This window comes from Oncorhynchus mykiss, chromosome Y, assembly GCF_013265735.2.
Source record: "Oncorhynchus mykiss isolate Arlee chromosome Y, USDA_OmykA_1.1, whole genome shotgun sequence".
NCBI classification, from domain to species: domain Eukaryota; kingdom Metazoa; phylum Chordata; class Actinopteri; order Salmoniformes; family Salmonidae; genus Oncorhynchus; species Oncorhynchus mykiss.
This window is the reverse complement of record NC_048593.1, coordinates 31,007,549-31,021,956: the sequence shown is the minus strand read 5'-3', so window position 1 is coordinate 31,021,956 and position 14,408 is coordinate 31,007,549. Positions and strand designations below refer to the sequence as shown.

Here is a 14,408-nt window from a genome sequence, read left to right as displayed (position 1 = left end):
TTCAGTTGCATTGGTCTTGTAAAGGTAAAAACTTGAAGAACCCCTTTGGTTCCAGGTAGAACCCTTTTGGGTTCCATGTAGAACCCTTTCTACAGAGGGTTCTACCTAGAACCAAAAAGGGTTCTACCTGGAACCAAAAACGGTTCTCCTACGGAGACAGCCAACGAACCCTTTTGGAACCCTTTTTTCTAAGTGTAGATAAACTTACAGTGGACAGACATACCTATTATCCCAGCCAGTAGGAGAACACACAGCAGCCCCAGACACACCGCAACAGCTATGAAGGGTCTCTTCCCTGTGCTACCAAGCTCTGTGGACACATAAAAAGATGTGTATATTATTTGTGTGTATAGTATGTGTGTGTGTGTGTACATTATCTGAGTGTTCAGGTTGTACTGTGCTTCCTGGGGTCACTGCATCCTCAGTCTCTTTCTCCATCCAGGAGATGTGTTTGGAGTTTTGCTCTTCATAGACACCATCATAGTTGTCAGCTCCATTTTCATAAATGGGTCCCCTAAAATACACTGTTTTCCACGAACATCTTCATAGACATAAGCAGTGGACCCAGACATCTCCATGGTCTACCACTGACTGTCTGAAAGCTGTCCGGTGAGTTCAGTCTGGACAGGGAACTATCATACCAGGAAGATATAGACTACAAAGGGGAAGTAGAAAACAAAGGCTAGATGTTGACATATTTTAAAAATCATACAAATATCAAACAGTTCCAAGAAAATTCAGGGAGTATCCTGAAATCCCCCTTCCTTTCACCTTTCTGCAGATTTGGACCCTCTGTTTCCTCCCAAATATACATCAACATGTTCAGACAGTCCAGGATTAGAAACACGGATCATGACATTGATGAGTAGGTAGGTTTAAAGCTCATTATGGTGACCATTTTTAGATTATGGTGGCCATTTTATAATTACCCCAAAAATAGTAGAAATTAGTATAGATAACATAACACAGCTCAGAAAATGGTTTTCTATCATACCGTTTTTGTTTTACATTCATAGGTGCCTACACCTCCCTTCAATGGTATTACAGCAGCCATATTGGATTTGGGACAAAATCCAGGATGACAGTCCAGCTCAAACCCAGCTAGCCATAAACCTAACCTAACCTTAACCTTAACTATAGCTCTAGCTTCCATGGATCTAGCGTCCATGGATCTGTCCATGGCAGAGATTCAGTCCTGCAGCAGAGGGTGTCAAAGCCACACATGCACTCTACATGGCCATTAGAGCACAGGGACATGGCCTAGAGAACACTTATTTGCTTGTGTTTTCTCCTGTTTGATCAGTGTCATGTGAGTCATTTGGGGTTGTGCATGAAGCGATTGTAATGATTCACAAGGGAAATTGTGCTACGTATTTTGTGGATGCATTATATCTGTTGTGCTGTTGTACAGGAATAACAAATGTTGTGACAGTGTTCACAACAAATATAATCAGGGACTCAGACAAAGCAGACGTGTTTTTTTTGTAATCACATTTATTTATTTGTGATCTTTTTATATGACAGCAATGTTCACAAAAAATGGAAGCTTCGGAGTCTAATTTCACGCAGTTTTGATCTTTACATTGTATAGTTGTGTCCATATAAGGACCATAGAAAACCCCCTACCTAACCCAATATCGGTACATGCATTAATGTACTAAGCATGCAATCTTACTTTAAAAAAAATCTTACTTAGAAATGTTTAGTTTTACAAAGATAAGTTACTTTTTAAGACAGAATTCACCAGAACTAAATGGACATACGTCATCTCAGCAAGACACACATGTTGAATTCTATAATTTTGTAAACTATCCTCTAAACTACAGAACCTTTGTTTCTTTGCCTTCTAAAGTCTATAACAGTAGAAATATCCATGTGCAAAATGAATACCTCACAAGAAATATTCATTTAAACAAAGGCCAAAAAGTGGGCATGACTGAGAATCATACACATGAGATGGAGTTCAGAGATGGAGTTCAGACAATCATGATTATGTTTTTCTGTGCTATGAATAATCAGTAATGACCACAGATTTATAATCCATGGCTGATAGGGGATGATTTATGACTGTTTATTCTGTTTTTGACATGCCTTCAAAGGTAAACTGGACTTTGCGTTGTTCCAAATAATTCATATAAAACATTGTTTAGTCACTTAAGCTACATTATCTAAGAAATGAACCATTGTATCAATCTGTTTATTATTCTTGAGTAAATATTGTAGTTCATTTCTTTGCAAACCCATTGATGATAGTATTGGTTATTCATCAGAACGTCCTTGAATACAGTACTGTGACTATAGAGTATAAAGGTCTGAATGGTCCTCTGTTAGAAGATTCCTAGACTAGATGAGAAAACAAAGGTTTGAATGGTCCTCTATTAGAGGATTCCTAGACTAGATGAGAAAAAAAAGGTTTGAATGGCCTCTATTAGAAGATTCCTAGACTAGATGAGAAAACAAAGGTTTGAATGGCCTCTATTAGAGGATTCCTAGACTAGATGAGAAAACAAAGGTTTGAATGGCCTCTATTAGGAAACTCCTAGCACCATGGTAGAATGTAGAGAATGATAAGGTACTATTTACAGAATAGCCCAACTGCCCTGTCCATTTCCAATAGACTTTGTCATATAGTGTGTATAGCATGTCTGTCTGTCTGTGTGTGTAGGTGGGTGTGTGTGTTTGGCTTTACTATCTTTGTGAGGACCAGAAGTCCTCACAAGCATTTAGCCGATTCCCACAAGCAAAAAAGGCTGTTTTAGGCTTAGGGGTAAGGTTTAGGTTCACAATTAGGTTGAGGGTTAGAATTATGGTTGGGGGGTAGGGTTATGTTTAGGGAAAATATAATTTTGAATTGAAATCAATTATTTGGTCCCCACAAGGGTGGTAAAACAAACGTGTGTGTATACAAGCATGTGTGTGTCTATGTGTGCATATTTCTGTCTGTGGTCAATAGTCCTGTATCCTTCATAGGGTTGACCAACTCTCAAAAAGAATAATGCCAGAGTTTACCTGTAATATGTTATATTCTAGTGGATGAATGTCATGAATCTGTATTGAATTATATAAGGTACACAGTAATTGTGGATGTTTTTAGCCCATACAGATGGTTAGGTGCATGTGTTGATAAATGCTTTATCTTAGGATTGTCTTATTGCATTTTTGGTTGTACTCTCCCCAGTAAAATATGAGTAACAGTGAAGATATACTATAGTAAATATGATGGATTTAGGCAGATTTTGTCTGTCTGTATGGATGCATTTACTACTAGAAAATAATGGACATGCTACTCTCTCTTCACAACCATCTTGGACACTGCTCTTCAGAGAGAAAGCATGTCTTCCAGCCGCCCTGTTAAGTTTTACCAGAGGAAACCGTACAGAACAGCAGCAGTTATTTAGTGCTTGGCTGTGTTTCCAGCAGGTCTACTAATGTGCCACGGTCACAGCTGCATCGAAAGCAGTGTAAACGTGAGGGGAACTCCCCAGTAGTGTACATCGCAATGAATTCCCCAGACACCCCTGTTTATACTGGAGATTAATGTTTACTGTTGAGACTCCGTGTTTCCATGGCAACGGAGACGGACAAAATGGTGAGTTCTCATGAACAGAATAGAAACACAGCGTTTCTCACTGTGGTACTGCTTGTGGAATTCCTTCTATATAGCCATCTTATTATATAACCATAACTCATTCTTATGCGTTATTCACTGTGTATTTATTCCTCATGTCACTATTTCCTTCTGTTTATCTTTCATTTGGAATTCTTGGAACAGGACCCGGAAGCATTTCACCGTTAGTCTACACCTGTTGTTTCCGAAGTATGTGACAAATAACATTTGATACCATTTTTTTTGTACCTCTTGATGTCTCTACATATCTTTGCATCTCTTTCAGACTTCCCCCTACCACAAACACACATGCATGTGCACACAGACACCCACAACAAAATACACCCAAGTCATTCTGCTGAGCACTACCAAGGGACATATGACTAGAATACGGACTGTATTGTTACCATGGTAGCTTAAACATTTTTTTTACTTGCCATTTTAAATGTGGGCGATATGATCATCACTTAAAATTCCTTCCAAATTCACCCAAGCTTGCACGTTTCTAGAATATGTTTCCGCTAATTTTACACAGAAGAATCCACTGCAGCACAGGCTGCTTTGTTCACTAGCCTAATAATGGGCAAAAACAGCGAGGAGACGGACTGTTGTGTGATTTCAACAGGATTTATGGATATGACCGTGTGTGGATATTGATGTATGGTAGTGGTGTGAATAAAACAAAGAGACAGAAGTGTAGAACTGTGTTGCTCAGTTAAGACTGAGCGAACAGCCATCGTTGGATTACAGCCAAAGGGAGGTGGAACACAACTCTTTTAATTGCAAAAGGGAATTGATTAATACATAGAACGAAGCACTGAAACAAGCCACTGTGACATTGCAAAAAACACCATCAAAGACATTGTACATTTCCCAGTAACCCAAGTCATAAAGAGAATAATACATTTTGCACCATGATAAAGTTATTATCTTGGCAGTCTACAAACAATGAGAGTTCACACTGCGCTGACCGCAGCGCTACAAAGACATTTAAAAAAGCTTTACAGTTGGTTAACAAAGAACAAGTCTTAGTTTTCCTCTTTATTATAAAAAAAAAAAAAGGCACCACTGGAGCTGAGAGGTGTTTCCCACCTCCTGTCTGACATGGTGACTGCAGCTTCACACAAAACAACTGACACTTAATGTTAAGCTGAAGAAAATCTGGGGCAAAGATAAAAGATATCAAACAGCTGGTGAGAAAGTCGAACTGAAATGTCCACATAAGAAAAACAAACTCTTAAGGTTTTATTTTACACAGTGTTGATTCCCAGACGGGGTAAAAGTGGACCTGCAGTTGGACTAGCTGTAGTGCTGACATCACAATGACATCACCCTGCAGACGGAGGGTGGGAGGAGTCTAGTTGCTGCGCTGCTCACTTGGGTCCAATTTAGCAGATTTTTTTGCAGAGTCAGGTAGATCCAGAGAGAGGTGCACACCTGACATACGTAATACATAGTCTGTCTACCTAATAGGCTAGTATGTCACTATTCCTTGTGATGACTGCCACAGAAAAATGTCCCTGTATGCCTGCACTAATTCACTTTGCATTACACAATGTGTCCATCAGATTTCATTGGACATTCTCTCCAGGAACATGACATTATTATAACCATTCATGTGTTATTGTTTTAGACATATATGTATATTACTTTTAACATCATTTTATCAACAATAAAATTCCACTTTTTTTTGAGAACAAATCCAAAAATGCAATTTCCTCCTATCTAAAAACGTTGTATTCAATCATTAAGCACTAAGAAAAAAAGAAACAAGATCTAGCCATGCAAAATGTGAGAAGCTCTACTTATTGTTTTTCTATGCGGGTGAAAATCTATTTCCCCTATATGGACATGGTCTGGTCAGATTGGACTAGGTCCCAGTAACATACAGACAGTACATGTAGCCTACACGTATGACTCTACTGGGGCATTACAGATTATCTACATTTCAAATTTCCACATTGCTCGTTTATTCAAAACTTGCTCAATATAGTACACCTGGCTTTATCACATGAACATTAAAGTCTCCTTAGAATCAGTTTGAAAAAGGAGGAAAGATAATCATGCTAAAATAGACTTAAAAATCCTAAACCCTTTTTTAATAAAAAAAGATGTGCTTGTTTGTTTTTAAAAAAAGGGCCACATTTTCTGGCTTTGGTTGGTTGGTTGGCTTCTACACACTAAGAGGACTTCTCCCCAGTACTCCTACTCTTAACGGTTTCAGAGCTTCTTGGCTCCTGTGCCTTGCAGTTTTTTTCCCTCATAGATAGATGAAAAACATGTTATGTTGATTCAACGTTTGGCAGACATTGTATTGACGCTCGATGGAAGCATGAATGTTAGGCATTAGCTGGGATGTAGCAATGGCTATACACAGTATTTACAGCGGATGAAAAGGACATTCAACTCTCATGGCTAAAGAGCCTTCACCTAAAACTAAAAATGTTCATTACTTTAACACCTTGAACCATAGCACAGAAAGAGAGATGGACAGAGAGACATTATTCAAACTTTGACTCAAGTCTGACTACTACACCCCTGGATAAATAGTCCATTTGCTGCTTGGAATTGTTCACGTGAATTTGGAATATGTGTTGTTTGCACTATATCAGGATGCATGGTTTTCAAGTTAAAAAGACACCGTAGATATATTGTAGATATATTGTGGGAACTGCCTTTTTGAAATTGCTTGTAAATAAATGATGTGCTCTCCTTTGAAAGTATAACAATAAACATGTAATAGTGAACCTTCACACAATATAATGATTTGGTGAATTTGTTAGAGGCGGTAATTCGTACATCATTGTCGTATACGCCCAGCATATACATTCTTAGCAACATAGGATATAAAAACATGATCTAGTGGTGAATTCTCAAGCAGCAAAAGGTGGAACAGCCGTGGTGGCCAAGCCAGGTAGACTTAACGCGTGGCACCAGGGAGAGATCAAATGGAGAAGTCCTCCAGGAACACTAGAGGGCGCTGGCCGTTAGTGAAGGTGGAGAGCATCAGAGATACATCTGAGTGGTAGGTAGGCCTGGGTGAGACAGGCAGGCAGCAGCAGCTGACTGACAGACAGACACAGACAGGAGGCTCTACATAGACTCGCCAAGAGAATCATCATCATCCAGAGATAGGGGCAGGTAGAGATCCTACAGGGAAAAACATGGAGGATCATTATCTGAATGAGCTGGGCCAGGGGTTTTCAAGCATTTCTTGCCCAGAGACCCCCGTCCAGGCAAACCGGCAGACCAGGTATATATTAGCAAAACAAAAAAACACACATCTTGTCTTATCAGATGAATGGTAATGGTAAGTAGAAGTAATCAACATTTTATGAATATACACTGCTCAAAAAAATTAAGGGAACACTAAAATAACACAACACAATAACACATCGGAATGAATGAAATATTCGTATTAAATACTTTTTTCTTTACATAGTTGAATGTGCTGACAACAAAAATCACACAAAAATTATCAATGGAAATCAAATTTATCAACCCATGGAGGTCTGGATTTGGAGTCACACTCAAAATGAAAGTGGAAAACCACACTACAGGCTGATTCAACTTTGATGTAATGTCCTTAAAACAAGTCAAAATGAGGCTCAGTAGTGTGTGTGGCCTCCACGTGCCAGTATGACCTCCCTACAATGCCTGGGCATGCTCCTGATGAGGTGGCGGATGGTCTCCTGAGGGATCTCCTCCCAGACCTGGACTAAAGCATCCGCCAACTCCTGGACAGTCTGTGGTGCAACAGATGTTGGTGGATGGAGCGAGACATGATGTCCCAGATGTGCTCAATTGGATTCAGGTCTGGGGAATGGGCGGGCCAGTCCATAGCATCAATGCCTTCCTCTTGCAGGAACTGCTGACACACTCCAGTCACATGAGGTCTAGCATTATCTTGCATTAGGAGGAACCCAGGGCCAACCGCACCAGCATATGGTCTCACAAGGGGTCTGAGGATCTCATCTCGGTACCTAATGGCAGTCAGGCTACCTCTGGCTCAGGCTACCTCAGGCTATGCTCAGGCTACCGAGCACATGGAGGGCTGTGCGGCCCCCCAAATAAATGCCACCCCACACCATGACTGACCCACTGCCAAACCGGTCATGCTGGAGGATGTTGCAGGCAGCAGAACGCTCTCCACTGCGTCTCCAGACTCTGTCACGTCTGTCACATGTGCTCAGTGTGAACCTGCTTTCATCTGTGAAGAGCACAGGGCGCCAGTGGCGAATTTGCCAATCTTGGTGTTCTCTGGCAAATGCCAAACGTCCTGCACGGTGTTGGGCTGTAAGCACAACCCCCACCTGTGGACATCGGGCCCTCATACCACCCAAATGGCGTCTGTTTCTGACCGTTTGAGCACACATGCACATTTGTGGCCTGCTGGAGGTTATTTTGCAGGGCTCTGGCAGTGCTCCTCCTGCTCCTCCTTGCACAAAGGCGGAGGTAGCGGTCCTGCTGCTGGGTTGTTGCCCTCCTACGGCCTCCTCCATGTCTCCTGATGTACTGGCCTGTCTCCTGGTAGCGCCTCCATGCTCTGGACACTACGCTGACAGACACAGCAAACATTCTTGCCACAGCCCGCATTGATGTGCCATTTTGGATGAGCTGCACTACCTGAGCCACTTGTGTGGGTTGTAGACTCCGTCTCATGCTACCACTAGAGTGAAAGCACCGCCAGCATTCAAAAGTGACCAAAACATCAGCCAGGAAGCATAGGAACTGAGTGGTCTGTGGTGACTACCTGCAGAACCACTCCTTTATTGGGCGTATCTTGCTAATTGCCTATAATTTCCACCTGTTGTCTATTCCATTTGCACAACAGCATGTGAAATTTATTGTCAATCAGTGTTGCTTCCTAAGTGGACAGTTTGATTTCACAGAAGTGTGATTGACTTGGAGTTACATTGTGTTGTTTAAGTGTTCCCTTCAGTTTATTTGGTAGACAGTTTCATTATTATGATCTCCCCACAGTTCACTAGAAGAGGAAGTGGAGAATAAAAGTATATTTGCTAGAAAGGTAAAGGTATTTTGGCGACATAGAGAAAATTTGCTATAGTAAAGCACATTCTGCAATTCTACCCATTTTTCCATGGCGCTGAGAGACAATTTTGATGTTTTTAAAGCTAATTTCCTGCAATTCTATGCATTTTGCCATGACTACTGCGGTGTTCCTCTGCGGAAACATTATAAAATAATATATGGGCTTGTGCCCTGAAAGCCTGGTTTTGGAATTTTCGATTCTCCCTGACAAACATTGTTTCCATCTACAGTTTTTATGCGAGTCAAGTCATACCGTAAGGAAAAAAAATAACGAGAGTTGTGATGGAAACAGGAACGGTCGGTACAATTTTGTGACTAGCTATTATTATACATGTTTTGCTTTAATATTGCAGATACAGTGCATTCAGAAAGTATTCAGACCCCTTGACTTTTTCCACATTTTGTTTCATTACAACCTTATTCTAAAATGGATGAAATAATCCCCCCCTCACCAATCTACACACAATACCCCAAAAACAGTTTTTTATGTGCAAGAAAAACCCCCCGAAATATTACATTTAAATAAGTATTCAGACCCTTTATTAAGTACTTTGTTGAAGCACCTTTGTCAGCGATTACAGCCTCGATTCTTCTTGGGTATTAACCTACAAGCTTGGCACACCTGTATTTGAGGAGTTTCTCCCAATCTTCTCTGCTGATCTTCTCAATCCCTGTCAGGTTGGATGGGGAGCGTTGCTGCACAGCTATTTTCAGGTCTCTCCAGAGATGTTCACTCGGGTTCAAGTCCGGGCACTGGCTGGGCCACTCAAGGACCTGTCCCAAAGCCACTCATGCGTTGTCTTGGCTGTGTGCTGAACCTTTGCCCTAGTCTGAGGTCATGAGCGCTCTGGAGCAGGTTTTCATCAAGGATCTCTCTGTACTTTTCTCCATTCATCTTTCCCTCAATCCTGACTTGTCTCCCAGTCCCTGTCACTGAAAAACATCCCCACAGCTTGATGCTGCCACCACCATGCTTCACCGTAGGGATTGTGTCAGGTTTCCTCCAGACGTGACGCTTGGCATTCAGGCCAATGAGTTCAATCTTGGTTTCATCAGACCAGAGAATCTTGTTTCTCATGGTCTGAGAGTCTTTAGGTGCCTTTTGGCAAACTCCAAGCAGGCTGTCATGTGCCTTTTACGGAGGAGTGGCATCAGTCTGGCCACTTTACCATAAAGGCCTGACTGGTGGAGTTCTGCAGAGATTGTTGTCCTTCTGGAAGGTTCTCTCATCTCCACAGAGGAACTCAAACAGAGTGACCATCGGATTCCTGGTCACCTCCCTGACCAATGCCCTTCTCCCCCAAATGCTTAGTTTGGCTGGGCAGCCAGTCCTTCCATTTAAGAATGATGAAGGCCACGGTGTTCTTGGGGACCTTCAATACTGCAGACATTTTTTTGGAACCCTTCCCAAGATCTGTGCTTCGAAAGAATCCTGTCCAGGAGCGCTACGGACAATTCCTTCAACCTCACGGCTTGGTTTCTGCTCTGACATGCACTGTCAACTGTGGGACCTTATATAGACAGGTGTGTTGTAACGTGTCGTTAAATGGAGACCAAGGTGCAGCGTGATAGGCGTACATTTTCTTTCATTTGAAATGTTCCACCAAAAAACAATAAACAACTCAACGAATGTAAAGCTAGGAGTGCAACACATGCAACACACAAAGACAAGATCCCACAACTGAAGGTGGGAAAAAGGGCTGCCTAAATATGATCAAAAAATGGGAGACAACGATAGACAGCTGCCTCTGATTGGGTACCATACTCTGCCAACAAAGAAATATAAACATAGATTTCCCACCCTAGTCACATCCTGACCTACCACATAAAACATTTAAAGGATCTCTAAGGTCAGGGTGTGACATGTGTGCCTTTCCAAATCATGTCCAATCAATTGAATTTACCACAGGTGGACTTCAAGTTGTAGTAACATCTCAAGGATGATCAATGGAAACAGGATGCACCTGAGCTCAATTTCCAGTCTCATAGCAAAGGGTCTGAACACTTATGTAAATAAGATATTTCTGTTTTATATTTTATATTCTTCAAAGTAGCCACTCTTTGCCTTGATGACAGCTTTGTACACTCAAGCATTCTCTCAACCAGCTTCATGAGGAATGCTTTTCCAACAGTCTTGAAGGAGTTCCCACATATGCGGGGCAGTAGTTGGCTGTTTTTCCTTCCTTCTGCGGTCCAACTCATCCCAAACCACCTCAATTGGGTTGAGGTCGGGTAATTGTGGAGGCGAGGTCATCTGATACAGCACTCCATCACTCTCCTTCTTGGTCAAATAGCCCTTACACATCCTGGAGGTGTGTTGGGTCATTGTCCTGTTGAAAAACAAATGATAGTCCTACTAAGCGCAAACCAGATGGGATGGCGTATCGCTGCAGAATGCTGTGGTAGCCATACTGGTTAGTGTGCCTTGAATTCTAAATAAATCACAGACAGTGTCACCATCACACCTCCATGCTTCATGGTGGGAGCCACACATGCGGAGATCATCCGTTCACCACTGCGTCTCACAAAGACACTGCAGTTGGAACCAAGGATCTCAAATTTGGACTCAGACCAAAGGACAGATTTCCACCAGTCTAATATTAATTGCTCATGTTTCTTGGTTGAGAGAAGAGTGTGCAAAGCTATCATCAAGGCAAAGGGTGGCTACTTTGAAAAATCTCAAATATAAAATATATTTTGATTTGTTTAACACTTTTTTGGTTAATACATGATTCCACATGTGTTATTTCATAGTTTTAATGTCTTCACTATTATTCTACAATGTAGAAAATAGTAAAGGTAAAGAAAAACTTTGCAAGGAGTAGGTGTGTCTAAAACGTTTGACTGGTACTGCATGTATGAAATTAGTTTTGATTTAGAATGGACCATTATCATGCACCTGTATCGAAACAGGGGCAGGGGAAAAAATACATGTCATCTATGCACTTAAATAGCAAATGGAGGATGCTTTTCCCGATGATTTATTTTCATGCCAGCCATCATTCCCTCCGGCGTTCGACGTCGCCGGTTTACTAACCACCAGTCCAGACATTCATCATTAGGCAGACCTGGACTCCATCACTTCACTGATTACCTCCCCTAAATCTGTCACTCCCTTAGTAAATACTGTCTGAGGAATGGAACTGTCTTTCATGTTTGAAACTCGTGTTTGTTATTTTGTTCTCTGTTCCGTTTATTATTAAACTCACCACCTGCACGTGCTTCCCTACTCCTAGCGTCTACGTTACACTCCTGTGGTAAATTTAAGCAATGTGCTTAATTTCAGGAAATTTGAGAGAAATATACTAGGCCTAGCCTATAGAAAGCTGATGGGATCCTCCTCTTTTTATTAGAGGCCATCACTCTGTATTCTCCCATAATTGCATAGACTATAGAAATGTTGCTCATGGGCTCTCATGAAGTGTTTGATTACATTTGCATCGATGTCAGAGTGATTAGAGGGGCAACAGAGTGCTGAGTACCAGGCAGTTAGCAAGTTTGGTAGGTTACTAATGACCAGCAGCAGCATCAAAGCTTGGAGAAGCCTAATTACCGTGACTAAATGGTCATGTGGAATTTGACTGCCTTCATGACTCGTGACCGCGGTAATACGGTCACCGCAACAGCCCTGGTCCTCCCACTACGACTCTGGAAACAATGCAGTTTATTAGGCTACAGATTAAATAACTTATGATAAACTTCACAGGGTGGGGAAAGTGCACAGTAATCTTAATGATATTTTCCAATAAATATCAAGGGCCTGATTGGTGACATGATGATCGATGCTTGACTGCCGTTTGACAAATAAAAATATTTGCCATAATAATCTCATCATGTAGACAAGCATACCGGCATGGCACACCCTACCCACACTGTATCTGCAAGCCATTTGCTAAAGCCCCAAGAACAGAGTAGACACATTTGCTATTTAAATCAACAGTTTGTGATATGTATTTTGTACATGAAAACTTAAGCGAAAAAGTACTGTGTGTGCACTACGTCATCACACTCTGATTTCTATCTGCAACAAGTCTGTTTGATGGAAACTCACCACTTCTGGGAAAGGTGTATTTTGTTTATGCTGATTTTAGAACATTCACATGAAGATCTGTCGCCAATTGAGTGGAAACCTAGCTAGTGTCTAGCTTTAATTTGATTGTTAGTTCTCAAAGATGGTATCAATTATTCTTCGATCTGGTTTTGGTCGTTTAAGTTGACACTCTTCGATCCTGAAAATTGCCCACTTAGACTAAGACAAAGAATTTTCTATACAGAAAAAAACCTGTAATTGTCTCCAATGACTGTAATTTCCTCCATATTAAATGGGTAGTTCAAGATAGCCATTTATCTACTGCCCTAGAGTCGGACGAACAGAAACAGCTAGCATGCTAACTGTTCCTGTAGACTTCCTGTCATTGCACTAATGCTAGATAGCTATGGGGTTCTATCGGGGTACTACAGGGTTCAATTCTCGGGCCGACTCTCTTCTCTGTATATATCAATGATGTCGCTCTTGCTCCGGGCGATTCCCTGATTCACCTCTACGCAGACGACACCATTCCGTATACATCTGGCCCTTCCTTGGACACTGTGCTAACTAACCTCCAAACAAGCTTCAATGCCATACAACACTCCTTCCATGGCCTCCAACTGCTCTAAAAAGCTAGTAAAACCAAATGCATGCTTTTCAACCGTTCGCTGCCCGCACCCGCCCGCCCGACTAACATCACCACCCTGGACGGTTCCGACCTAGAATATGTGGACAACTATAAATACCTAGTTGTCTGGCTAGACTGTAAACTCTCCTTCCAGACTCATATTAAACATCTCCAATCAAAAATCAAATCTAGAATCGGCTTTCCATTTCGCAACAAAGCCTCCTTCACTCACGCCACCAAACTTACCCTAGTAAAACTGACTATCCTAAAGATCCTCGACTTCGGGGATGTCATCTACAAAATAGCTTCCAACACTCTACTCAGCAAACTGGATGCAGTCTATCACAGTGCCATCAGTTTTGTTACCAAATGAAATTATACCACCCACCACTGCGACCTGTATGCTCTAGTCGGCTGGCCCTTGCTACACATCCGTCACCAGACCCACTGGCTCCAGGTCATCTATAAGTCTATGCTAGGTAAAGCTCCGCCTTATCTCAGTTCACTGGTCATGATAACAACACCCACCCGTGGCACACGTTCCAGCAGGTATATCTCACTGATCATCCCTAAAGCCAAAACCTCCTTTGACCGCCTTTCCTTCCAGTTCTCTGCTGCCAGTGACTGGAACGAATTGCAAAAATCGTTGGAGACTTATTTCCCTCACCAACTTTAAACATCAACTATCTGAGCAGCTAACCGATTGCTGCAGCTGTACATAGTCCATCTGTAAATAGCCCACCCAATCCATCTACCTTACTTTTCTGCTCTTTTGCACACCAGTATCTCTACTTGCACATCATCATCTGATCATTTATCACTCCAGTGTTAATCTGCTAAATTGTAATTATTTGCTCCTATGGCCTATTTATTGCCTACCTCCTCATGCCTTTTGCACACACTGTATATAGACTTTATTTTTTCTACTGTGTCATTGATTTGTTTATTGTGTTATTGGCTTGTTTATTGTTTACGCCATGTGTAACTCTGTGTTGTTGTCTGTGTCACACTGCTTTGCAGACCCCCTGAGTACTTCAGCGGACACCGTGGATCCTCGTTTGAAAACGCCTGAGCTAGGGGACAGATCCTGT

At 41.7% G+C, this 14,408-nt stretch overlaps 1 protein-coding gene across 5 annotated transcripts in view; it reads right to left on the bottom strand.

The window, feature by feature from the left end:
- Positions 1-4,318: 4,318 nt before the first annotated feature.
- LOC110510024 (neuronal migration protein doublecortin) overlaps positions 4,319-14,408 on the bottom strand; it is a 96,151-nt gene continuing 86,061 nt past the window's right edge. For 3 of the 5 annotated variants that reach the window (XM_036967372.1, XM_036967374.1, XM_036967373.1), the window contains one exon: positions 4,319-6,757. In XM_036967372.1, coding sequence (XP_036823267.1) covers positions 6,701-6,757 — 57 coding nt within the window. In that variant the 3' untranslated portion in view covers positions 4,319-6,700. The remainder of the gene's footprint in view (positions 6,758-14,408) is intronic. The other 2 variants (XM_036967375.1, XM_036967376.1) reach the window with 1 other exon arrangement.